The sequence below is a fragment of the Armigeres subalbatus genome, chromosome 3, assembly GCF_024139115.2.
Source record: "Armigeres subalbatus isolate Guangzhou_Male chromosome 3, GZ_Asu_2, whole genome shotgun sequence".
NCBI lineage: Eukaryota > Metazoa > Arthropoda > Insecta > Diptera > Culicidae > Armigeres > Armigeres subalbatus.
This window is the reverse complement of record NC_085141.1, coordinates 1,637,304-1,663,680: the sequence shown is the minus strand read 5'-3', so window position 1 is coordinate 1,663,680 and position 26,377 is coordinate 1,637,304. Positions and strand designations below refer to the sequence as shown.

The 26,377-nt window shown below is 43.3% G+C and overlaps 3 protein-coding genes across 7 annotated transcripts in view; 2 read left to right on the top strand and 1 right to left on the bottom strand.

The window, feature by feature from the left end:
* The first annotated feature begins 977 nt into the window (after positions 1-977).
* On the top strand, positions 978-2,052 carry LOC134224439 (uncharacterized). Of its 3 annotated transcripts, none has more exons than XM_062703784.1 (2): positions 978-1,118; positions 1,186-2,052. In XM_062703784.1, the coding sequence occupies exon 2, from the start codon at positions 1,230-1,232 to the stop codon at positions 1,860-1,862; it is 633 nt and encodes a 210-aa protein (XP_062559768.1). In that variant the 5' UTR covers positions 978-1,118; positions 1,186-1,229; the 3' UTR covers positions 1,863-2,052. The 3 variants fall into 3 exon arrangements, with proteins under 3 accessions (XP_062559768.1, XP_062559771.1, XP_062559770.1); XM_062703787.1 differs by having other exon boundaries at positions 1,028-1,118; positions 1,167-2,052; XM_062703786.1 differs by having other exon boundaries at positions 1,034-1,118; positions 1,162-2,052.
* A 113-nt stretch (positions 2,053-2,165) lies between these two features.
* The window catches only part of LOC134224438 (MAPK/MAK/MRK overlapping kinase-like), a 29,266-nt gene continuing 5,054 nt past the window's right edge, over positions 2,166-26,377 (top strand). Inside the window, exons 1-4 of one of the 2 annotated variants that reach the window (XM_062703782.1) lie at positions 2,166-2,454; positions 2,509-2,713; positions 2,785-3,459; positions 3,532-3,637. In XM_062703782.1, coding sequence (XP_062559766.1) covers positions 2,433-2,454; positions 2,509-2,713; positions 2,785-3,459; positions 3,532-3,637 — 1,008 coding nt within the window. In that variant the 5' untranslated portion in view covers positions 2,166-2,432. The remainder of the gene's footprint in view (positions 2,455-2,508; positions 2,714-2,784; positions 3,460-3,531; positions 3,638-26,377) is intronic. The other variant, XM_062703783.1, reaches the window with a different exon arrangement.
* On the bottom strand, positions 24,768-26,089 carry LOC134227494 (exonuclease 3'-5' domain-containing protein 2-like). 2 transcript variants are annotated; one of them, XM_062709028.1, is made up of 2 exons: positions 25,816-26,089; positions 24,768-25,739 (listed from the first exon to the last, which is right to left on the bottom strand). In XM_062709028.1, exon 2 carries the CDS (start codon positions 25,651-25,653, stop codon positions 24,940-24,942), a length of 714 nt encoding a protein of 237 aa, XP_062565012.1. In that variant the 5' UTR covers positions 25,654-25,739; positions 25,816-26,089; the 3' UTR covers positions 24,768-24,939. The 2 variants fall into 2 exon arrangements, with proteins under 2 accessions (XP_062565012.1, XP_062565011.1); XM_062709027.1 differs by having other exon boundaries at positions 24,768-25,698; positions 25,816-26,086.

Here is a 26,377-nt window from a genome sequence, read left to right as displayed (position 1 = left end):
CAAAGTCATAGCTTTCGTTTAAAGATAAAATCATGCAAATTGGTTTACAGACAGCTGAGATATTTATGTAACATTATTTGTTAGTTTTCTGAAAATACACTTCATGTTCGTATTTCTCACATATCTCTGGAACCAAATGTCCGATTGCAAAAATTGAAAAAATTGAACTCGTACAATGACAAAGTCATAGCTTTCGTTTAGTGTTAAAATCGTGCAAATCGGTCCACGGACGGCTGAGATCTTGATGTGAGATTTTTGTAACGCATACACATACGTACACACGCACACACACACACATACATACATGTGCTCAGTTCGTCGAGCTGAGTTGATTGGTATATACGACTTGGGTCTCCGAGCCTCGGATAAAAAGTCGGTTTTTCAAGCGATCTTTATACCCTTCTTAGGGTGTAAGAAGGGTAAAAAAGCCGTAGTCCAGCGTAGTCCAGAGAAAAGAAGCGGCAATAGAGCATGACGGCCGCGTCTTTACGCGTATTTTTATCTCTGATACATGATTTTGTTGGTCGGAGAATGGAACCCCATCACAAAGAATAACAAACTAGAGTTCCCTCTCACTCCACGGCAGGCTACTGACTGATACTTCTGCCAGCAGCTGCAGTTCTCTTTATTCAACAATAGGTATATACAATAATCCATAACAAATTTCCTTAATCTATACCAAAGAGCAACTACAACTAACCGGCCGCTTCTTATCCATCTTCGATCTACAGCGAAGCGTCGCACACTACCTGATATTCCAACAGATTTCAATCTTAAACTGGATTTCCAGCAATAACATGACTTTTGCGTTATTGCTGGATCTCAAACAAATTTATTGCTAATCTAGAACCAGCAAACCGTTTTGCTGATACGAGAAATTAAATTTTGGTGTGCAACACGTTTACCCTTAAATCATCGCACGCAATCATTACCCAAGGTGTTTGAAATGAGGTAAATTTATTCCGTTAACGCAATTGCGAAGATTCGACCCTGCCCCTCCAATCCCAAATAAAAACATTGTGCGGCGATCGAAAGCAGACGCCCGTTCGTTAGTTTGGCAAAACTGTTTACCTGCTTCAGGCCGAAAAGTGTTTCGAAGGGAGGAGAAGCAGTAAAAGGTATTTAATTTCATTCATATAAGTCAGTTCTACCTGGTTTAAGTTAAGGCACGTGTGGTACTTCCAGATCCATATCAAATAGGCTGGTTCTATTTAATTCATCCCTTCATTATGACTGAAACTGGGGGCAATCGAAATCATTCGGGAAAGGCCGGTAAAAAACGGCAAGCTTGTAATGCTTTGGCAAACCTGGATTCCTCATCCGACGAAGAGACGGGGTATGTTTCGCCTTACTGCTGTTCAAGCGATGATGATAACGACCAAAGCACCCGGCAAATCCTGGACGAGTTACCTGCGTTTTCTACGCAATCGCTCTCTCCTTCTGGACGATCATTGTCGCCGATAGATATGGACACTTCCCCTCCACGGAGTTCTCGTGGGGCGAGTGCTTGCAATACTCCCTATGACAGTCCGTGTGCCGCGGTGCCGTCCTGTGGGAAAGACTATGTCACACTGGAAGAGATTCAAGCGCGAATTGGATTAACGCCGCCGGAACCAGAACAAAGCCCCCGATCCCCTCGGTTGAATTTGGAAACCATTTTCGAGGACAAGTTTCTGGAAACGCCACCGAAGGGCGGAAAGGAGTTCGATACACGCACCAACCACAACCTGCTGCGGAGATCGTTCCGGAACCGGGTGCAACTGATGGGCGCGATGGGGGACGGAGGAGTGCTCGAGTGCGGAGGTATTTCACCGATGGAAAGTCTGAGCCAGCAATTTCAAACTAAGGTAATGCTAGATTAGGGTGGTCCGTGATAACGTTGGATTGTTTTTTTTTAGATAGCACGATATCTCTTGAATTTTAATTTAAACATAAGTGCCTTCTTCCTTTTGAAATAAATCGTAGGACATTCGGTTCGCGTTATGTAGTTATATACAGAAATTTATCGAGAGCTGTGACAAAGAAAAAGCTCGAAATGTTCTTCATATCAAATATTGTGTATTTTCCATTTCATTTTCCGAAATAATTCCATTTCGTTCGAGATTTCCTTTGTCATGATTCAACAACATGATCCGATTTCAAATGTTTTTTCATTAATTGATTTTCTTTTGTTAAACATATGGACATGGGAAAAAAGTACTGGGAAAGTTGAACAACTGAACTGAAGAAAACAACAACGGCGCTGCAATAAATGTTTGTTTTCTCATAAAAACATTAAAAGAATGCCTCCAAAAACTTATATGAGACATTTATGCCTAGAACGGCAGAGAGGATATTGATTCAACAAATCATAGCCTGCTTTGAACTTTTCTGTTTAAAATGAAATGTTGTGACAGTTTGTTGCCTGTCCAAATCATTGGGCATTGCTGAAAATGTCTGGATTTGAACTTGTTGGTAAGTTTCTGGTTACACTAATTCTATCAGTTCAACGGCCATTATCCGTTACAGACTACAAGGTCCTAGAGAAAATTGGCGAGGGTTCATTTTCCGAAGTATATCGAGCCAGGCACAAACGGACAGGTTTCTACTACGCTGCCAAAAAGCTCACCAAAGTCTACGCAGATTCCGCGGAAGCTTTGCAGTGTTCAGAAATCCAGATGATGAAACTCCTTGACTATCACCCGAACGTGGTCAGTCTAATCGATATTTTGCAGTGAGTTTCTCATAAGGATTTCGAAACAAGATTAACCCAAAATTGGTATTATTTTTCGTCTGATTGATTAGTGACGAACTTCACGGAAGTCTAACTCTGATAATGGAACTGATGGACATGAGCATGTACGACTATATCAAGAACCGAAAACGTTGTCTCTCGGAGAAACGTGTCAAGCGATTTTTGTTTCAGATCATTTCCGGGTTGCATCATCTGCATCGTAATGGCATCTTCCATCGGGATATTAAACCAGAGAACATTCTGATCAAAATTCCGCATAAGCTCAAAGAGAGCGAACTCGTTCAGTTGGCGGACTTTGGCTCGATCTGCAGTACTTATCAGAATCCTCCATACTCGGCATACATTTCCACGCGGTGGTACCGTTCGCCGGAGTGTTTATTAACGTCCGGCTATTATGGACCTAAAATGGATATCTGGGCCGTGGGGTGCTGCTTCTATGAAATGCTTACCCTCGTTCCTTTATTTCCCGGTGAAAATGAGTTGGACCAATTACATCTGATTCATGCCGTTACGGGTTCCCCCTCGGCAGTTGTGTTAGCCAAATTTAAACATTTAAATCAGTTGGACTACGAATTTCCCAAGCAGAAATCGACCAGCTTTCGAGTGCTTATCCCGCTGCTCAGTCACTACGGAGTGGATATTCTGAACCGCACCCTGACATACGTTCCGGAAACGAGGATAGGCACAACGAAGCTGCTGAAGCATGTCTATTTCGACGATATCTGGTAAATCACATTTCGCATAGATTTTCATGACTTCGCTCGCCAAATTACCTCATGATTAGAATTTTATTACAGCAGAAACAAGACATCTTCAAGGCTATCGTCTTCTATGCAGTGTCTAGACGATGTGGGAGATGGCCATAGCAAGAAAGGCAGTCCTCGAGGAAAGAACACAAAAAGTGTAAGTCGGAAACTATTTTATTGTTTAGTTGTAGCGAAAGACTATCATTTAACCACAAATATCGGAAACTCGTTTCTACTTTTCAAAATAATTTCAATGTACTATCGTATGCCGTCTTACGGTTAGAAGCACGGGTACAAAGCAAAACAATTTTTTTTGTCATTTGTTGGTGTTATCGGGGAGCAGAACTTGGGATCGGTCACCGGGTTTTCAGCAACTCAAACACGATTGGTTGTATGAGGGAACGCTTTAAACTATAAGTATATTTTGCAATCAGTTAGGTTAAATTTCATTGTTTCGTAACACTTACACGTTCGGTGTCCTATCTACTCTGATTCCAATCTGCTCAACCAGATCACCTAAGACTGAACTAACTACTATAAAATAGATCGATCTGTAATATATGGTCGCTAATGTAGGCATATAATAATTACCTTTTACTCAAGAATGTTCTAAGACACTTCAGAGATCTAAGTTTTAGTTCCACTGTGAACTGTGTCCTGCAATATAGTTGTATCTGAGGCAGTGCCTCCAGCCGCTACATCCTCCCCCCGTAACACTGGCCACTTGTTCCAGTTTTACCAGCTTGCTCAATGTTCAAGACTGCCAACTTTGCTACTGATCTACGCAATAAACCCCTCGCTGTTTTTATAATGGCCTGCCTTATCCTGCCATCACTTCCTGGTATTACCTCGGTGTTGAGAACAGAATGAAAAATTCTTTATTATGTCAAACTTTCCTTAATTATTATGGTTACTTAGTTCAACAAGCGCCTACTTTTCTACACTCCTCCTCGATTGCTGAACTCCTATTGCGTCTCGAAATTTTTCTAGCTTCTGCGTTGTTAATGGTTTCGTAAGCATGTCTGCTATCATTTCATTAGTTGGACAGTAGCAAACATCGATTGTTTCATCTTCATATAACTTACGGACAAAATGGTATTTTGTGTCCACATGTTTCGAACGATTGTTAATCTTCGCTGATTCCAACTGCTTAATGCATGATTGATTATCTTCATGTATCATAACTGGGGTTTGCACATCTACGGAAAAATCTTGAAGCAATCGTACGATCCATTTAAATTCTTGACAACATTCAGCTAGCGCTACGAATTCAGCTTCAGTACTACTTAGTGCAATGCAGGTTTGCTTACGTGATGCCCAACATATAGGCCCACCACCGAACAGGAAAACGTATCCAGAATTTGATTTTCGGTTAACTGCATCGCTTGCCCAATCTGCATCGACATAAACTTCTAAACAGGATTGTTCTGATTTCAATACCAGATTGAGATCCAAAGTTGACTTCAGGTAACGAAGAACACGTTTGGCTTCTGTCCAATCAGCTTGTGATGGTGCACTAACTGAGCGTCCCAAAATTGATACAGATACTGCTATGTCTGGTCGAGTATTTACAGCCACGTATAACAGACTTCCTATTAAACTGGCGTATTGATGATTGTTTGATAATTTTTCTTTCTCCTCCTTCTGTTTTAGGTGGCCTGGATCTAGGGGATACTTTGATGTTTTGGCTTGTTCCATTCCAAACCTTAGTAACAGCTTCTGAATATACGACTTTTGATTAAGCGAAAACGACTTACCATCGTACTGTACTTGAATGCCAAGAAAATGCTTGATGTTGCCCAAAGAAGTAACGGTGAAATGCATATTCAAGTCTTTCATGATGTTCTCGTACTCCTCTTCGTTGTAACACGCTATAACGATGTCATCCACATAAATCACGAGATATATGTTTCCTTTATTGCTGATTCGCATATAAAGACATGGATTGTTAGTGGACTGTGCGAAGTTCATCTTCTTGAGAACACTATCAATCTTCTTGTTCCAAATACATCCGGCTTGTCTAAGTCCATACAGACCTTTATGGAGCAAACATACGGCATTAGAATGTGCTGATGTATATCCAGGCGGTTGTTTCATGTAAACTGCTTCTTCCATTTCTCCATGTAGATACGCAGTTTTCACATCAGCGTGTTTCACCAACATGTTCCTCCGGCCTGCAACTGTCAGCAAAGTTCTGAAAGTTACTTGGCGAACTACTGGAGCGAACACTTCGTCGAAATCTGTCCCGTACACCTTGAGCCACTAAACGGGCCTTGTACCGTACGATGTTCCCATCCTCGTCGAGTTTGCGCTTGAAAATCCATTTACAGCCCACGACTTTACGATTTTCGGGTAAGTTCGTCAGGGTCCAAGTTTGGTTTTCAGTCAGGGATTTCATTTCATCGTTCATTGCTGCCACCCACAGTTCTGCTTCTGGGCTTTCAATCGCTTCCTTGTACGTTCTTGGCTCTGGATCAATTTTCCGCACCATGCCCGTTGTCTCACGAAAACGCTGAGGCAATGTTCCTCTTGTGCTGCGGCTTGATCTTCGTGGCGTTACTATTTCAATTTCGTTTACATCATCTTCTATTTCACAGGTTGAATCATACAAACTTGAATCGGAAGACGTTGAAAATTCCTCCTCCTCAAAAGTATGATCGACATCCTCATTATCTGGATTCGGCTCATTTTCTTCTGGCGTGTCATGATAAATATTCGACTGATACTCTATGACTGTTGGGAATGGTTTACTTTTATGATTATCTGCTTCTGCATTTTCAACGAACCGCGCATCTCTACTAATCACTATGTCATTCGTAGCTTGGTCGATAAAACGGAAAGCCTTGTGATAATCAGAATATCCGACAAATGTTAGCTTGATAGCCTTTGGTTCAAGCTTAGTCCGCTTCACTTTGGGCACGTGGACAAACGCCGGACATCCGAACCTTTGTAGATTTCCATAGTCTGGTTTCTTGTTGAACCATAGCTCGTATGGAGTCTTGTTTACTGAACGTGATGGCAAGATGTTTTGCAAATGTACCGCTGTATTTACTGCTTCGGCCCAAAATCGAAAATCCATCTTCGCATCAAGGATCATACAGCGTGCCATTTCGACGACAGTACGGTTCTTTCGTTCGGCAACTCCATTTTGCTGTGGAGTGTAACTTGCGGTGTATTGTGGAACGATTCCATTTACTTTGTAGAACTGGCCCAAACGTTTCGCTTTATATTCTCCGCCTTGGTCTGAACGAATGATAACTGGGTTTCTTCCAAAACGATTGTGTACCATGCTCACATACTCTTCGATTTTGTCAACGGCTTCTGATTTACGCTTGAGAAAATATACAAAGGTGTATCGACTGAAATCATCGATCATTGTAAGAAAATATCTTGAACCTCCGGGTGACGTTGTATTCATTGGTCCACAGATATCTGTATGAACGAGATCCAGTATATTTGATGATTTTCTTGTTGCTTTTTTCGGAAACGGTAGTCGTGGTAGTTTACCTCGAATACAACATTCGCAAGGTTGCTGAACGTCACATTTGCGAATGGCCATGCCCGTAGCTAAATCTTCACTTACTACTTGCCTAATTGCTTCGGGGTCACGATGCCCTAGCTTCCGGTGCCACATATGGATACAATCATGTGGATGTTCAACTGCTTGCATTCCTTGTTGCTTTGCTAATTCCAGGTAGAACAGTCCACCGGCTTTACGTGCGACGGCTGCAACGCTTCCCCTGCTCTTGATAAGACACCCACTGAACTTCGTAAAATAGACTTCTGCTCCTTTGTCAATTAATCTGCTTACTGATATCAGGTTTGACTCCAACTCAGGAACGTAGTATACATCGGACAATTCAATTTCATTTTCTTTGCCTTGATCATTACAGCATAACAGTTTACCGGAACCGATACCCTTCACGTACGTCTCGTTACCGTCGGCCAAAGTGATGGATACTCCCGAACTGTTCTCCAGTTTATCAAAAAATGTACGGTCGGCATACATGTGCGATGTCGCTCCTGAATCAACGATCCACGCCTTGGAAAAGTTTTTATCTCCGCTGGCCATAAAAGCGAACGACGTATCTTTGCCAATTCTTGAACTTTTGCCCTTGGATTTAGGTTTTGACTTCTTTCCATTATGCGGTTGATTGAGATAATTTCCGGACTTCAGTAAGGGGCATTCGCGCTTCATATGCCCAGGTTTGTTGCAGCTATGACAAATAATGCTTCCTTTTCCTCTATCACCACCTCCCCGTAGAATGGTTTCTTCATGATGAGATTTTTCAGCTCGCTTCTGAGCTTCAACAAGCAGCTTTCGTTTAACCACATCCATAGTTAGTTCTTGATCGGATCGGCTTTCGAGTGCTGTAGTGAGAGTATCGAAAGAGTCCGGCATGCTCTTCAGCACCATCGCAACTTTGAGACTTGGTTCCAACTCTTGTCCAGCGTTTGACAGACTTGCGAACAACTCATCCATTCTAAATATGTGACCTTCCATATCGCCATCATCCCTATACTCCGCCTTGCATAGTTTCTTCAGTACAGAGACTCTGGTGCACATTGTGGTCTTCTGGTGGTGGGCTTCAAGTGCTTTCCACGTTTCGCTTGATGTCTTGCAATTTCTGATGAGAGGGTGTTGGCTATCGTCGACAAGTAGAGCAATCGTGGCACGAGTTCTTGCATCTCCTTCCTTCCATGGATCCGTCAGAGGTTCGGGGGCGGCCTCATTGACATACTTCCACAGATTCTCACGGATTAGTAGCATCTCGACCTTGAATCTCCAACTTTCGTAGCCTCCACTTCGTAGCTTCTCAACGCAAAATTTGCTTCCATCCATTTAGAAAGTTTTGAAAAAGACAAAATGAATCTTGAATCTTCTATTAAAAATGGTCCATAACCTATTGTAGTTAGCCGTAGGTCGATCAATCATAAGAATCAACTTGTTCGTTTGGGTGTTGAGAACAGAATGAAAAATTCTTTATTATGTCAAACTTTCCTTAATTATTATGGTTACTTAGTTCAACAAGCGCCTACTTTTCTACACCCTGATCCAATCATTTCTCTTTCCTTCATTCACTATCAGCACTAAGTCTCACTAAGATATAGGTTTTCTTTCATCAAACCATTTGGTCTTCTTCGTCAACGTTGGCCGCATCTGTTTTATGCATCTGTTCCAAAAACAATTCAGCTGATGATGAATCATGTCGAGAGAACCCCTGATGGAAGCGGGACCATCGCACGCGCTCCATAGCGGGCTGTCGGATTCCCTTTGAACTGCCCAACAAAAAGTGGTTCGGAGTGAGCGCTTCACCCTCTTCCGAATCTAGAGGCAAGTAGGTGAGCGGTCGATTGTTGACGATACTCTCGGCTTCGATAACAAACGTTAGTAAGGATTCGTCGTCCAATTTTCGATCAGCGTTATACGCCCCCAACATTGCTTGTTTTACAGAGCGCACCATGCGTTCCCATGCGCCGCCCATATGTGGTGACGATGGAGATATGAAAACCCATTCTGTAGTAGCGATGCCTTACTTGATCTGCTTCATCAAAACTCGTTCGGTTCCTAGAAAGTTCGTGCCGTTATCTGAATGAATTTCCGCAGGCGCACCGCGACGGCGCACGAAGCGACGAATGGACTTGATGTATGCTTCAGTTGTAAGGCCGTGTACTACCTCACAATGAACTGCGCGAATCGTAAGGTATGTGAACAGCGCGATCCACCTTTTAGTGTTACCGCGTCCAATTTTTACGATCAAAGGCCCGAAGAAGTCCAGTCCTACGTATGTGAATGTCCTATCGAACGATGCTAAACGAGCCGGAAGAAGAGGAGCCATACGAAGAACGTAAGGAGTGGCTTTCTGTAGCTTACATATTGGACAACCAAAACTGACCTTCCGAACTAGCGCCCTTTGTCGAGGAACATGATATCGTTGTCTTATCTCATTCACAACAGTTTCTGCGTTAGCGTGTTTAAATTACCTATGGTATGCATCCACAATTAGCCTTGTGATAAGATGATCTCTTGGTAGGATAACTGGGAATTTCGTATCCGTACGCACATTTTTCGCTGCTCCGATCCGCCCATCCATTCGGAGAAGCCCGACATCATCGATGAATGGTGACAAACCATACAGAGCGCTTCGTTTACTCAAAGTTATCTGCTCTGCTATTGTACGATCGCGGTTGAGGGAAAGGAGTGTTATCTCAGTTGGACATTCTTCCCTCTGAGTCAACTTGATCAACATTATTTCGGCCTGTATAAGTTCAGCATGTGTCAGGTGTCCGCTCGACTTATTACCACCATGGCATAGCTGCTTCAAATTATTAATGTACCTTAGTACAAATGCCATGGCCCTGTGCATCCGTTCCCATTTGAAACTACAACATTCTCACAATGAATGTTGCACACGCGTATCTCTTCATTCGTAGTTTGCTGTAAACATCCTAGGCTGTGGCCACTCATTTTTGGATTTTTGTAGAAATAGCGGCCCTGTAAACCAGATTCCTTCTGCGTTAAGAGATGGGCCATTTCCCCACTTCGTTGCTAAATCCGCTGGGTTTGTCTTCGAAGGCACCCACCTCCACTCATTTAGTTCCGTCACTGCTAGAATTTCGCCAATCCTACAAGCCACATATTGTTTATATTTGCGAGGGTCTGCCTTCAGCCATGCCAAAACGGTAGAAGAATCTGACCATAAATATCGTTCCTTAACGTTAACATTATGCGACTCTAGAACAAAACGTAGCAATCGACATCCGAGTACAGCGGCTTGCAGGTCCAGGCGAGGTATTGATAATGGCTTTAGAGGAGCGACTTTAGTTTTCGCTGCGACCAGCGAACAATGAACTTCTCCGTAGGTATCGATAATTCGAAAATACGCTGCGGCAGCGTATGCCACTTCGCTTGCGTCGACGAAGATATGCAACTGTAAATCACGATAATCCTGACGAGTGGCGTTCGGGAAGTAACACCGAGGGATTCTCACATCAGAAACTTGACGCAATGGAACCGTCCACTTCAACCACTGTTCACTATGTTCTTCACTGATTTCCTGATCCCACCTGGTACCGGCACGCCATATGTCTTGCAATAAGATTTTACCGTGCACGAGGAGAAAACTCAACAGTCCGAGTGGGTCGAAAAAGCTCATTAGGCAACGCAAAACTTGCCTTTTCGTGGGATGTGAGTTACTTTCAATTGTCTTGCGAATTTCATCAGTCAGTTGGGTACAGAAACTAAGCGTATCTTCATCAGTAAGCCACAGCATACCAAGAACCCGCTCGTATGCTTTCGTCTTGTCCACAAACAGATGATGTTCGGCACTTGACTCTATAGTATTTCCCAGACATTGGGTTACGTATTTACTATTCGACTTCCAATGGCGCAGCAAAAACCCACCATCGTCGTGAATCAACTTCACTTGCTCGGAAATTCTTACTGCCTCTGCTTCGGATTCAAAGCTGGACAAATAATCGTCCACGTAGTGATTTCGTAGTTATTTTGTGATTAGTTGGTTCTCGATGATCTCTGTTACAGCCTCGGGATATTTCTCTGAAAATTTGGCCGCATTTACGTTCTTGATATACTGTGCCGACGCCGGCGAACACGTTGATCCGAACGTTGCGACGTCCATAACAAAAACATCTGGTTCTCGAGAGGGATCTGATCGCCATAAAAAGCGTTGTGATTGTCGATCTTGTTGGGAGATTCTTATTTGATGAAACATCTCCATGATGTCTGCCGAAACGGCTATATCAAACTGTCGGAATCGTGCTAAGACTGCTGTTAACGGGTCTACTACGAAAGGGCGAATCAAAAAAAGGCCGAATCACGAATGGCCGAATTACAAAAGGCCGAAAGCAAAAAAAGGTCGAAACCACAAAAGGCCGAAATCACATAAGGCCGAATCACAAAAGGCCGAAACCACGAAAGGCCGAATGAAATCGGCAGACCAACAAAGACACCATGCAATGTTCCCCCTACAGCTCCTTCCGAGATGTGGTGTTCCGTCAACCGAGATGTTAGTGGGCACCGACTTCCTTAGAGCTAGTACAAACACTAGTTTATGTTTTGCAATGCTTTTAGCTGTAATTCAAATTTTGTTTAGGAACTTTACAAAGATAATAGTTTATAGTCTTACATCAATCGGTCTACAACACACTCGATTATTCGATTCCTACAGAATCGCTGATCTCCCACGCGTATTCCTGTGTTAGGTGTTTAAAGGTTAGATTAGAAAAAAAGCAGCAAATTCTACAAGCTTACGGTTTTCGGCTAGTTTGACTTTATATATTCGAATAGATCCAGATCGCCACTGGAATAAACAGGTGTCCAATTCAAACAGAGTCTTGTTTCTAATCTATCTAATTTTCAACTACGAAACACTGCGCGACTTTACTCTTCTAGCTACGTCTGAAGCGAAAACGTTTTCTACCGGAAATGAAAATTTTTGCTTCGTTTTTTATTACTTCCGTTGAACTGATTCGAACCGGGCGAATTTGAGCGAATATGCGAAATCAGTTTTGACACTATAAGCCATTTTATAGAAAGCTCAAATGACAGGAGACCAAATACTAATATTTACATTTTACAAGGAACATTTGCGAAAATGAAATGAAATGATGATGATGATGACGAAATGATGATGGTTTACATGCAAATTTACCAAAACAAAGACCGAGCCCTCCACTCAAAATTTTGATCAGCTGTTCGAATCTGTCTCATAAAATGGCTTATGCAGTTTGCGCCATTCCGACCCCTCCTGTGTCATCCATGGGTGCATCGCGACGGGCAGTGCTGCCAGTAACATGTGGTCTTCCACCCACTGGATTACACGTTGCTGATTGGATCGATGACTCACTCGGCTGCGATTGCTTTTGTTTCCTCTATTTTCCTCTAACTGTTGCTCCAATAGATGGTACTTCTCCTGCAATGCATTTCTTTCCATCTGTAAAGATTTCCGCTCGGCTTCCCATTCGCTTCCCATTGTTGAATAGCGCGCTCTTCCTCTAGCTGCTGCAATCGTAAAGCGATTCGAGGCGTACTGGTCGATGTAACCACGCTCAAAGGCAAGCAAGTTTGACAAGTCCATGGTCGCTCGGCTATCGAAGCGGTTACACCCGCGCAGCGCATATGCCAACAGCTATTGCATTGGTCGCATTGTACAAAATTGTCATATGTATTGGGGCGCGAGCAATGTACGCAGTCTCCCTGTTCGGTAGGCTCTGGCGTTCTAGACCTGTTCGACGCATTCATAACGAACGTTTTAAAGCTTATCGAACGTTATCAAGTTATCGGGGAGCAGAACTTGGGATCGGTCACCGGGCTTTCAGCAACTCAAACACGATTGGTTGTAAATTTCAAATTATTATGCTTTTAACTAAAAGCTGTACTGCCGTTATACGCATATTTGTCCCATGTTTGCTGGGATTTCCTATATACATGGGACAGTTATGCGTAGAACGGCAGTGTATAACTTACGGTAACGCGGTGTTCTTAAATGTATTTCATTTTCTCCCAATTTAAGAGAAACTGACTTCACAAGACTTTAGTGAGAAATCACAAAATAATCCGAATATTCTAAATTTTATTAAGTATTTAAATAAAAACAAATTTGAATTAAATCGGCAGACCAACAAAGTGGACCGGAGCGAGCGCGAGTGAGATTTCTCACCTAAGCTATCCCAATATCCAAGTGGGAATACTCACCACCTTGGATAGCCAGAAAGGAATGCAATCGAATTCCCAAGAGACACCCACACCCCTGGGGATTATTCTTGATCATGTATCCGAAATAGAAACCAAGTCAGGTACGTTACCTACACTTTATTTCCTCGGATCAAAAATGATTATACAAACATGAGTATGTTAAAGTTCGATTTACAAAGTTCACCTGACGGCCCTACTCCTATCGTGCGCATGTCGCATTAGTGATGGACGAATCTACTTCACTTTTGTTGTTATGTATTTTCTTATGTATATATCGCCCGGCTTCTCACACGGCGAGTAAATGCACGGTAAGATGTCTTGCACGCTGGTATTAGGGGTGATGCCTTTATAATGGCCTACTGTTACGGAAAATTGCACTTTCAACAGATTAAATTCAAATTGGTGACGGATCACGAACCACTCAAGGTGATATTTGGAACCAAGAGCAAACCCTGGCACCGCATCGAACGTTGGGCTTGCAGTCGGAACCATCTTTGTTCAACCTTTCTAAATTCACGTCACGACTTATACTATGTTCACACTAGGGCCTTGTAACATGCACACTTAAACCATTTCACAGATCTCGGTGAATCTTGCTTCAATTCACCGAAATCTCAACAGCTCTGCGATTTTCCCTTTTCCTAAGTATATAAGTCACTGCTCACGATTTTGTTGAACATATATTGCTCGCAGAGTGTATGCAATCAAGAGTGGCGACACTGTCAGAATTGGAACAGAATTCATCTGTCATTCTCATACAAAATCGTGTTCCAAACGAGCAGGAGACCTGTCAAATGCGGCACATGTCGCCACTCTTAATTACATACACTCTGATTGCTCGTGTATTTAATGATGAGTTGATTCACTTAATGTAGACTCATGACTGCCAACACCATCTAACACCGCTACCTCAATTTTTACATCAACTATATTTTGCACTTACGGGCAGCAGGGACTATGTCCAAGGGCTTGACGATCCCTCCCCAGGCCATCTGCGAGTTGTGGGGCTTGCCTAGGATGTGGTGGGGTTTGACAGTGGGCCCTGTTAAACTCCTATAAAAAGCTGCATGTATCCGCAAGTAAGCCCCACCAAAGCGACCGTGTGCCGCTCAAAACGCACAAGCCCAAGTCCTGGTGTTAGGTGGGACGCTAAACAGCCCTGACACGACGGCCCTCCGACGAGACAGGAGGTTTGCGCAGGCCCAATAAGCCGCCTGTAAAACCAATAATTACGAACAATATAAGAGATAATGCGACTCGATATAATCGGCAAAAACCTAGGCGACGAATAAAGGATCACGATTGGAAGCTTGGAACATGGAACTGCAAGTCGCTAGGTTTCGCAGGTTGCGACAGGATGATCTACGATGAATTACATCCCCGCAACTTCGACGTCGTGGCGCTGCAGGAGATTTGATGGACAGGACAGATAGTGTGGAAAAGCGGGCATCGAGCGGCTACCTTCTACCAAAGCTGTGGCACCACCAACGAGCTGGGAACCGGCTTCACAGTGCTGGGTAAGATGCGCCAACGCGTGATTGGGTGGCAGCCAATCAACGCAAGGATGTGCAAACTGAGGATAAAAGGCCGTTTCTCCATCTATAGCACTGTCCACACGAAGGGAGACCCGACGACGAGAAAGAAGCGTTCTACGCACTGCATTGCGGGACGTCAAAATCGTCATCGGCGACATGAACGCACAGGTAGGAAGGGAGGAAATGTATAGACCGGTCATCGGACCGGATAGTCTGCACACCGTATCGAATGACAACGGCCAACGATGCATAAACTTCGCAGCCTCCCGCGGAAAGGTAGTCCGAAGCACCTTCTTTCCCCGCAAAAATATCCACAAGGCCACATGGAGATCACCTAACCAAGAAACGGAAAACCAAATCGACCACGTTCTAATCGACGGTAAATTTTTCTCCGACATCACGAACGTCCGCACTTACCGCAGTGCGAATATTGAATCCGACCACTACCTCGTTGCAGTATGCCTGCGCTCAAAACTCTCGACGGTGTACGAGGCTTAACATTGGGCGGCTACAAGACGGTAGACTAGCCCAAGAATACGCGCAGCAGCTGGAAGTGGCACTCCCAACGGAAGAGCAGCTAGGCGCAGCGACTCTTGAAGATGGCTGGAGAGATATTCGATCCGCCATTGGTAGCACCGCAACCGCTGCACTTGGCACGGTGCCCCCGGATCAGAGAAACGACTGGTATGACGGCGAATGTGAGCAGTTAGTGGAAGAGAAGAATGCAGCATGGGCGAGATTGCTGCAACACCGCATGAGGGCAAACGAGACACGATATAAACAGGCGCGGAACAGACAAAACTCGATTTTCCGGAGGAAAAAGCGTCAGCAGGAAGATCGAGACCGTGAAGAGACGGAGCAACTGTATCGCGCTAATAACACACGAAAGTTTTATGATAAGTTGAACCGTTCACGTAAGGGCCACGTGCCACAGCCTGATATGTGTAAGGACATAAACGGGAACCTTCTTACGAACAAGCGTGAGGTGATCCAAAGGTGGCGGCAGCACTACGAAGAGCACCTGAATGGCGATGTGGCAGACGAAGATGGCGGTATGGTGATGGACCTGGGGAACGCGCGCAGGACATAATTCTACCGGCTCCGGATCTCCAGGAAATCCAGGAGGAGATTGGCCGGCTGAAGAACAACAAAGCCCCTGGGGTTGACCAACTACCAGGAGAGCTATTTAAACACGGTGGTGAGGCACTGGCTAGAGCGCTGCACTGGGTCATTACCAAGATTTGGGAGGAGGAAGTTTTGCCGCAGGAGTGGATGGAAGGTGTCGTGTGTCCCATCTACAAAAAGGGCGATAAGCTGGATTGTAGCAACTACCGCGCAATCACATTGCTGAACGCCGCCTACAAGGCCTACTCTCCCAAATTTTATGCCGTCGACTAGCACCAATTGCACGAGAGTTCGTGGGGCAGTACCAGGCGGGTTTTATGGGCGAACGCTCCACCACGGACCAGGTGTTCGCCATTCGCCAAGTACTGCAGAAATGCCGCGAATACAACGTGCCCACACATCATCTATTCATCGACTTCAAAGCCGCATATGATACAATCGATCGGGACCAGCTATGGCAGCTAATGCACGAACACGGATTTCCGGATAAATTGACACGGTTGATCAAAGCGACGATGGATCGGGTGATGTGCGTAGTTCGAGTTTCAAGGGCATTCTCGAGTCCCTTCGAAACCCGCAGAGGGTTACGGCAAGGTGATGGTCTTTCGTGTCTGCTATTCAACATCGCTTTGGAAGGGGTAATACGAAGATCAGGGATTAACACGAGTGGTACAATTTTCAATAAGTCCGTCCAGCTATTTGGCTTCGCCGACGACATAGATATTATGGCACGTAACTTTGAGAAGATGGAGAAAGCCTACATCAGACTGAAGAGGGAAGCCAAGCGGATCGGACTAGTCATCAATACGTTGAAGACGAAGTACATGATAGGAAGAGGTTCAAGAGAAGACAATGTGAGCCACCCACCGCGAGTTTGCATCGGTGGTGACGAAATCGAGGTGGTAGAAGAATTTGTGTACTTGGGCTCACTGGTGACTGCCGAAAATGATACCAGCAGAGAAATTCGGAGACGCATAGTGGCTGGAAATCGTACATACTTTGGACTCCGCAAGACGCTCCGATCGAATAAAGTTCGCCGCCGTACCAAACTGACAATCTACAAAACGCTCGTTACGGATACGAGACCTGGACGATGCTCGTGAAGGACCAACGCGCACTTGGAGTTTTCGAAAGGAAAGTGCTGCGTACCATCTATGGTGGGGTGCAGATGGCGGACGGTACGTGGAGGAGGCGAATGAACCACGAGTTGCATCAGCTGTTGGGAGAACCATCCATCGTTCACACCGCGAAAATCGGACGACTGCGATGGGCCGGGCACGTAGCCAGAATGTCGGACAGTAACCCGGTGAAAATGGTTCTCGACAACGATCCGACGGGAACAAGAAGGCGAGGTGCGCAGCGGGCAAGGTGGATCGATCAGGTGGAAGATGACTTGCGGACCCTTCGTAGACTGCGTGGTTGGCGACGTGTAACCATGGACCGAGCCGAATGGAGAAGACTCTTATATACCGCACAGGCCACTTCGGCCTTAGTCTGAATAAATGAAATGAATGACAGTTCAATAATTTTTAAATAACCCTGCTCGCAGAGCAAGATTATTTTTGACAGATGTTGAATCGTTTTTGATAGATGTTTTGTTGGTCTTGCTGGGTAGCACCAGCCATTTTTATGAGCGGGGAATTTCATAATTTCCGAAATGTCACTTTTAAGTTTAATTTCAATGTAAATAAATACTAAGGGTCTGTCTCATTTGGAGAATTAAACTGAAATTAAACTTAAAAGTGACACTTCAATAATTATCGAATAACCCTGCTGGCAGAGCAAGATTACTTTTGACAGATACATAATCATTTTGCATCGATGTCTTATTGGAATTGCTGGGTAGCACCAGCCATTCTTGTGACCGGGTTATTTGCTAATTTTCGAACTGTCACTTTTAAGTTTAATTCTCCAAATGAGACAGACCCTAAGGTATGGAAATCTATATATTGTGTGCGTGCCTTTTGTGTATGGCGAAAAAGCTTTCACTACTACATTCGAACGAGCTCCCATAAGCAGCCGTGCAAATATGTACGTCACCATTTGCTGTTTACATTTTTCATCATCCACTAACACACTTGCATTTGGTCTTCTTCCTCACCTTCTATCTATACTCATTGGTTTAATTTGATTTTAATTATAAATAATTTAATTATAAATAAATAAATAAATTGATTTTAATTCGCGAATCGGACCAAAGCCTCAATTTTTAATTTTTCATGAAAGTTAAGATATAACAAGACAATTAAGGGTCTGTCTCATTTGGAGAATTAAACTTAAAAGTGACAGTTCGAAAATAAGCAAATATCCCGGTTATAAGAATGGCTGGTGCTACCCAGCAATTCCAATAAGACATCGATGCAAAACGATTCGATATCTGTCAAAAGTAATCTTGCTCTGCGAGCAGGGTTATTCGATAATTATTGAAATGTCACTTTTAAGTTTAATTTCAGTTTAATTATCCAAATGAGACAGACCCTAACCACAGACAAACAGACATAACACTTGTTAAATTTCCATCGTTTACTGATTTACTGGTCAATTCAAATAATCATTAGTTGGCCAATCGATCACTCGTGGCGCACACATCGGATATGCTCTAGTTTGACATTTGCTCACTACCGCCATCTGGTTCCTGATTTGCCCAACTAACTGAAATCAACAGATGTCGTTAGTGTTTAAACGACGATGAATTTGATAAGTGAATGTGTCGCTGCGCGAACAAAATTAGTTCATCATGAATTCAATCACGCCGTTGCACCCAGCATTGCAACGCGTTGGTCTAAGCCATACCGATGTTGATGTCATATTAAGAAACTGTAAGTGATAAGTAGAGCGGAAAAAGGCATAACTAATTTACATAAGGACAGCTAGGAACGAATATCGCACACAGATTAGGCGATAAACACGCCCACGCGTAGGCGCATGTGGCAATAAACATTTTTCCTTTCTCTTTCGTCCTGCCAGAATGCAGTCCTTTGGCAGGAACGATACAAATGTTTTTCAATCCTAAGAAGCTAATGTTATGCAATCATAGAAGATAAGCCGCGCCTTAAATTGTGAGCCCTTCCCGATCTGGCCGTTAGAGCAAGCGAAATAGAATCGATTAAGGATAATTACCAGATCTGGATGGGCGTTAGTTAATAAGCTCAATACTATTATACAAGTGGTAGATCACCACACATTCAAGAATAGTTGTAATGAGTGAAATAGAAAATATTCGTAGATTAATCACTAATGCCCAAAAGAGAGCAAAAATGTGACCCAAATATTTCTAAATTGTAAATCACTAATGTATCATGTGCATTGTCCTCGTGTCAAAGCTAGTAAACAAACAGCCTGTAGTTTCGCGCTTACGTATTTATCGATTATAGATTATTAACGCATCGAGTATTAAATCTTTCCGCGAAAGTGGCTAACCGTGGCCGCGATAAGTCCAAAATACATGGAAATGTTTCCCAGAATCGATCCGACATAATGATTCGTCGCGATTATAACAAGGAAATTTCGTTAACTCAACCGGTAACCTCAAACATGAACGTCAATGTTATGAGCCGAGATGACTGTGCAGATAGTTCTAAACGTCTGAAACGTAGCTTCTCACTGAGCAATGTAAACACTACCGTGTCAGATGTTTTCACTATGAGAAATACTGTAACAGGACAGACGACGGTCCCAACACAGAACATGTACGAACTACTCTCGGATGCGGATGTGGAAGAAACATGCACCGTGAATGAGCAAAGAACAACATGGAGTAACTCGAAGAAATGTCGCCTTCCCCCCATCTCCATTGTCAACGTTGGTACCAAGCAAACTAGGGAACTGCTGAATTTATCCAATATTCCACAGAACGGATACCATGTGAAAGCAGTGAAATCAGGGACCCAGTTGTTTGTGTCGGAGGAAGCTATTTTCAACGCTGCTGTAAATGCACTTCGTGACTCCAATATCGAGTTTTTCACGCACACACCATCAAACAAGCAACCAGTGCGCATCATACTCTCTGGATTACCGTTGTTCGATCTGAACGAGCTAACAGATGAACTCCAACGACACGGTGTTCGCCCATTGGAGTGCAGAATATTTTCGCGAAAGAAGATAGGACCAGAGGAAAGTGTACTGTACTTGCTATATTTCGAAAAAGGTTCGGTTAAGTTACCGGAACTGCAAAAAATTACAGGACTCTTCTGCACTGTAGTGAAATGGAGATTTTTCTCCAGGCGTGCAACGGATGCAGTCCAATGTCATCGGTGCCAAAAATTCGGCCATGGTATGCGGCATTGTTACGTCTCACCTCTGTGTGTGAAATGTGGCGAAAAACATGCTTCGAATAGTTGCAAGCTTCCTGCGAAAGCTGCACTCAAGGTTCTCAGCAGTAGGGAGATACAGTCTCTGCGATCGGAGCTTCGATGTGCCAATTGCAGTGGAAACCATGCGGCCAATTTTCGCGACTGTCCCGCCCGCAAGAAATATCTACACGAACTCGAATCCAGCCGTCAACGTTCGGGCAAAAATCAACGATGTCCGGATTTCGTTCTTCGTCCAAACAAGGGAACACGAAGCCACTTGCTACAAACAGTGGCATACAAAGTCAGACAAACGCTGCAAACAGGTTCTCCTACTCCCAAGTCCTCCAAGGAGCGAGCACGCAGCCAACTGATACGGAGCAAAGTTCCAATTTATTCGGTCTACCTGAATTCATGGGTCTGGCCAATGAGCTATTCCAGCGTCTGGAAGGATGCAAAACAAAAGGAGAACAATTTCTAGCTCTATCCGAGCTTATCATTAAGTTCATCTATAATGTGTAACAGTTCCACTCTGCGCTTAGTGAATTGGAATGGGCGATCCATTCACAGCAAACAAACGGAGTTTTTCGATTTTGTCGAACGGCACAATATTGATGTAGCAGTCGTCACCGAAACCTGGCTCCGTCCGAGTTCATCATTCTTTCACCCTGACTTCCAATGCGTTCGCCTAGATCGCTGTCACAACGACCAAACCGAAAGAGGTGGAGGAGTTCTTATCGCCGTACGCAAGGGGCTAAAATTTGTCCAGCTCAATATTGTTACCAAAGTAATCGAATCAATTGGAGTTTCTATCACTACGTCAAATGGTCAAATACATGTTATTGCTGCGTATTTTCCTGGAGATCGTCGGTGCGCTAATTGGTCGCTCTTTCGCCGTGACATCCGTTCACTATCTGATCGTACCGAGCCTTTCTTCCTAGTTGGAGACTTCAACGCTAGACATCGGAACTGGAACTGTTCAAAAAACAACAAAGCAGGCAATTTATTAAGTGAAGAAGCAGCACGTCTAGGCATCCTCATCAACTACCCTGATACTCCTACATTTTTCCCAACTGGACGTGGAAAACCATCTACACTGGACCTTGTGCTGTCGAACAACTTGATCAACATGTCGAAACCCACATCGCTAAATGAGCTGTCTTCAGATCACCTTCCTGTTACTTTCGAGGTAATGCCATCGAGAATTCCTGAGCAAGCTGCTAACAATATTCGAAATTACAAACGAGCCAACTGGGTAGCATTCCGGAGAGTAGTCAATGACAAAATCATCTTAACAGACGGGGTAATAACGAATCTCCAAGACAGAGCTGGAATTGACACAGCCATCGACCATCTCAAAGATGTACTACATGAAGCGGAAACGGTAGCCATCCCGGAAATTACTCCTCGACCGTACGATGTCCCTCGTATTTCTGAAGAAACGAAGTTTCTAATACAGCTGCGGAATAGACGTCGTCGTCAATGGATGAGGACGCGGGATCCAGTACTGAAAGAAACAGTTTCTATATTAAATTTTCGTATACAACAACAGTGCGCTCAAACTAAATATAGAAAATTTTCCGAAGTATTGCAGTCAATGGATCGTAGGGACCACTCAATTTGGCGCATTACCAAAGCATTGAGGAACAAATGCAAGTATAGTCCACCCCTATACGATGGAGATATACTTTTTGCTACACCGAGTGAAAAAGCCAAATTGCTTGCTGCCAGCTTTGCACAGTCCCACAACAACCAATTGGAGAATGACAGGGAAACCATCGAAGCAGTTAAGAGGTCCGTTGACGCTATTGACCAGCTCCCACTAGATGCCCAACATTTCTGGTTAATCAAACCAAAAGAAGTCGGCAAACTAATCCGAAATTTAAAAATCAAAAAAGCCCCTGGGCATGACTTGATCAGAAACTGTTTATTAAAACAGCTCCCAAAGAAAGGCTTAATTTTTCTTGCCAAAATATTTTCTGCCTGCCTCAAACTATCATACTTTCCATGCAGTTGGAAACATGCGTTAGTGGTTGCTATACCAAAAGGGAACAAGGATGCGACGAGGCCGGAGAACTATAGACCAATCAGTCTGCTCCCAACGGTCTGCAAAATCTTTGAGCGCATCATACTGGATCGCATAGAACGTCACCTAGAAACAACTTGTATCATACCCCATGAACAGTTTGGCTTTCGTAAAGGTCTTTCTACCAGTCATCAGATCGTCCGATTGGTCAAGGAGGTAAGGCGAAATTTCGAGCTAGGAAATTCCTCAGGGTTAGTGCTTCTCGATGTCGAAAAAGCATATGACTCGGTTTGGCATGATGCAGTTCTCCACAAAATGGTGCAAGGAAACTTTCCTAGTTACATAGTGAAAGTTATTCGGGACTTTCTTGAAAATCGTACATTTCAAGTTATGGTGGATGGTTGTACGTCTGATCGTATGCCAGTCCCTTTCGGAGTTCCTCAGGGTTCCGTACTGAGCCCAACCCTGTACAACATCTTTTCCGCTGATCTCACCAAAATAGATGGAGTCCACTACTATTCCTTCGCGGACGATACCGGATTCCTCACTTCACATCGCAATGCTGAAGTTGTCGTAAGAAAACTCCAACAAGCCCAAGAAAGTATCGAACAGTACCACAGAAGATGGAAAGTGAAAGTGAACCCACGAAAATCCCAGGCTATCTTCTTCACCCGCAGAAGAAGTCCAAGAAACATGCCTCAAACTCAAGTGAAATGTTGTCAGCAAGATATACCATGGTCGCCTAATGTAGGATACCTCGGTGTAACACTAGACAAGAAGCTAAATTTTGGCAATCACGTTTCAACCTGTATTAGCAAATGTGATAAGCTCACGAAGGTATTCTAACCCCTCGTAAACCATCGCTCACATCTAGACTTCAACATCAAGTTACTGCTGTATAAAACCGTTTTCTGGCCGACGCTCACGTACGGTTTTTCTGCATGCTACGACTGTGCCCGTACCCATCGGAAGATAATTCAAAATGAGCAGAATCGGCTGCTCAAGATGATGCTTAATCTAGACTATTATCACCCCACTGAAGACGTGCATCGTCTCACCAAGATTGAGCAAGTAGATGACTGGTTTCAAAGACTGATTCCAAAGTTCCGCACAAGTTGCCTTTTGTCGTCAAATCCCTTACTACGTGAATTGGCCGCCATATAAATCTGTGATACCTATTATTAAGCTGTGACCATTCTACATCCCCATCTCCTAACTAAGTTCGAAGGTTTTTCTAGCAATTTTTTTTCCTTCTCCAGGTCCTTTTAAAGTTTTTTTTTGCTATAAATGCACCAAGTGCGACTTGAGTAATGTTACTGTTGTAAGGTCATCCGTGTCTCAGTAAAAGTAAAAATAAGTGAGAAAAACATGTAATAGTATAAGTGACAACAAATAAATAAATAATAATAATAATAATGTATCATGTAGAAGTAAGACCCTTACCCATGTGAATGTTTCAAATAAAATTAAGTTCGATGTTTTACTCCTGATTCTTTAATTAGAATTTCGAAACTCCGGTCTTCAACTTCCCTGCTTGACTCGAAAACGTCTCTCCGTAAAGGAGAAACAAGTAGTATCAAAAAGGACTTTTTGGTTTGGTTCCTTGGATCGAAACAAGTTGCTCTGTAACAGGAGTAACAAGTAGTTCCTTGGGAAAGTAACCTCGCGGTGTGCATTTGCGAAGGACATCTCCCTAACCGGAGAAAGAAGTAGCTCCTGCACCCAGAAAATTAGTGACAGTCCAGCGAGGTCGTCATAACCCGGTTCCTTGGATCGAAAAGGTCTCTCCCTAACAGGAGAAACAAGTAGTTTCGAGGAATCACCAAGCCGGCGTGCATTTGCGAAAAACGTCTCCTCACACGGAGAAATAAGTAGCTCTTACACCCGAAACTCCAGTGACGACTGCGTCGACTTCGTCACAGAATGTTTAATGTGTTATGTCTGTTTGTCTGTGCCCTAACTATAAAATTTAATTTTGACGGTTAGTGGCCTTGTTGTTATTCAATTTCTTTGCATTGAGAAAAGTTAGAGATTAGTCATGTAATGTTCTGTTCCAAGGATTGTGGAGGAGCGCCGAAATAGGGCAAGCTGAAATTTGTGAGCGAACCTACGGAATTGATGTTGAAGCAATCTGGCATCGCTGATTGTCGCTGTCCGGAACATCTTTTGCTGGCGAGGATAGGGGAGCTAAATGTCAAAGAAGAAAAAGCCATACGATTTTACAGCTTGGTACTCAACATGTTCCGGACAGCAGTACAAAGGGAACCGAAGCGACAATCTTTATCTATAGTAACTAAAATATCTTTTGTCGAAAGTAATGGACGTGTCTTGATTTGATTCGATTCTGAACCCTTATATAAGAGGTAACAACACCAAAGAGCGAATAACATTTTATTCGATCGTAGTGCAAATATAGCATAAGACGAATTCAACAAATGGTACGAGAAAGACTTTTTACCTCTGAGGGACAAATTTGGGTAGATGTCTAATGCACAAGAAGGAAGTAGCAGTGATTTACTCTGATTTTATTTTTATAGTTTTAGGACATTTCTAATAGGCACTTAAATGCAAGGTTGAGGTAAAAATAAAAAAAGCAATGAGTAATTATAATAATTTATTGGTTATGAATAGTGCATTTGAGAATAAAATAGGCATATCACGTAAAAATCGATTTGATAATTTTAATTACCGAATTTGTTTTCATATAGAGAAATGATGTAAATACCACTGATATTTAGCTGTAGCTGTGATGTTATGTACTTTTTGCTTTCAATAGTCATAAACCTTATACAGTTCAATAGCCACGCGTGCATCGTTCGCAGCATATTTGATCTGATTTTCGGTCAGCACATCGGCTTCCCAATCACTTACTTGCAATTCTTTGTCCATAATGATACCGAGCGATTGCTTAGCCAGACTAGCCAAATTATGTGGAAGTGGCACGTCACAGATTTCCGCCATTTCGCGCAAGTCCACTGCGCCTGCTCCGTCTGCTTGATAATCAATTAAGAGATATTGCATATCGGTTTCAACACCTACACCGGCTTTCCTAATATTTGGATCAGCTAAAATGCGCTTCAGTTCTTCAGAAATGTATCCAATTTTACATAATCTGAACAGAAAACATAGGCCTTTTTGGGTGGCCAACTGGAGAAGAGCCACCTTCCGACGACCGTTCGAATCGTTGTTCCACTCGCAGTCTAGTCCAAGAACCGGATATTCTTTGCAAGCTTGCCGTAGTTCTTTGACCGCCTGCTTGCATTCATTCTGGTTGCTGATAACCCGATTCATATGGGATCGATTGTAAAATTGGACCTCATTGATATCCCTCCAATCAGATTGCGAATGGGTTTGATTGCTGTTGTTGGAAGCATTGTCCGTGGAAGAATAACGTTTGTACACTTGATATGCTCCGAAAAGGGCACCAGCTCCGAGAACAGCAGCCGTAAAGAAATCTTCATTTCTCCTGTTGTTGTCGCCCATGTTGATATTGATGATCGTTTATGGTGACGCAATAAAATATACTATCTAAGAATAATAAGAATAAAAAATAAGAACACAAGAAATCACTTTCATAAGAAAGCAAACGAATATATAAAAATGTATGGAACAAGTTTTTAAACCCGTTTAAAATATTTTTTATACCTATACGCTGTCGCTATAGTGAAATGGGCGAAGCTGTTGTCATCAAGAAAAAACTTGAATAAATTGCAAAAATATGTGGCGTGTTGATAAGGTTGATAACGACACAAAGATAATATTTTTTGCGCATTCGCGATTACGAACACGGAATCCACCGGAAGCTCTCAATTACCCATTAGGGCCGATGTCCACGTAGCGTTTTTTCAAGCTGCGTTGACGCAGCGTTATGGGCCAAACACAATTGATACGTTTGCGTGCGTTTTGACAGTTTTCCCATGGGAAAACTGTCAAAACGCACGCAAACGTATTAATTGTGTTTGGCCCGTAGGCCTTTTCATGTGACACTGCCGAGACTGCACTTGTTTACAACCGCTGAACAGGCTTGCAAGTCCGAAGCTGTCACTTTCATAGAAGAACTGTCAATTGACGATGAAATCAGCTGTTTTTAAACGTCTCGTGAAAAGGCCCATAGGCCTTTTCATGTGACACTGCCGAGACTGCACTTGTTTACAACCGCTGAACAGGTCTGCAAGTCCGAAGCTGTCACTTTCATAGAAGAACTGTC

Coding starts and splice junctions, on each gene's coding strand:
- LOC134227494 (XM_062709028.1), bottom strand. CDS start 25,653: ATGGGCGACAACAACAGGAGAAATGAAGATTTCTTTACGGCTGCTGTT.
- LOC134224439 (XM_062703784.1), top strand. CDS start 1,230: ATGACTGAAACTGGGGGCAATCGAAATCATTCGGGAAAGGCCGGTAAA.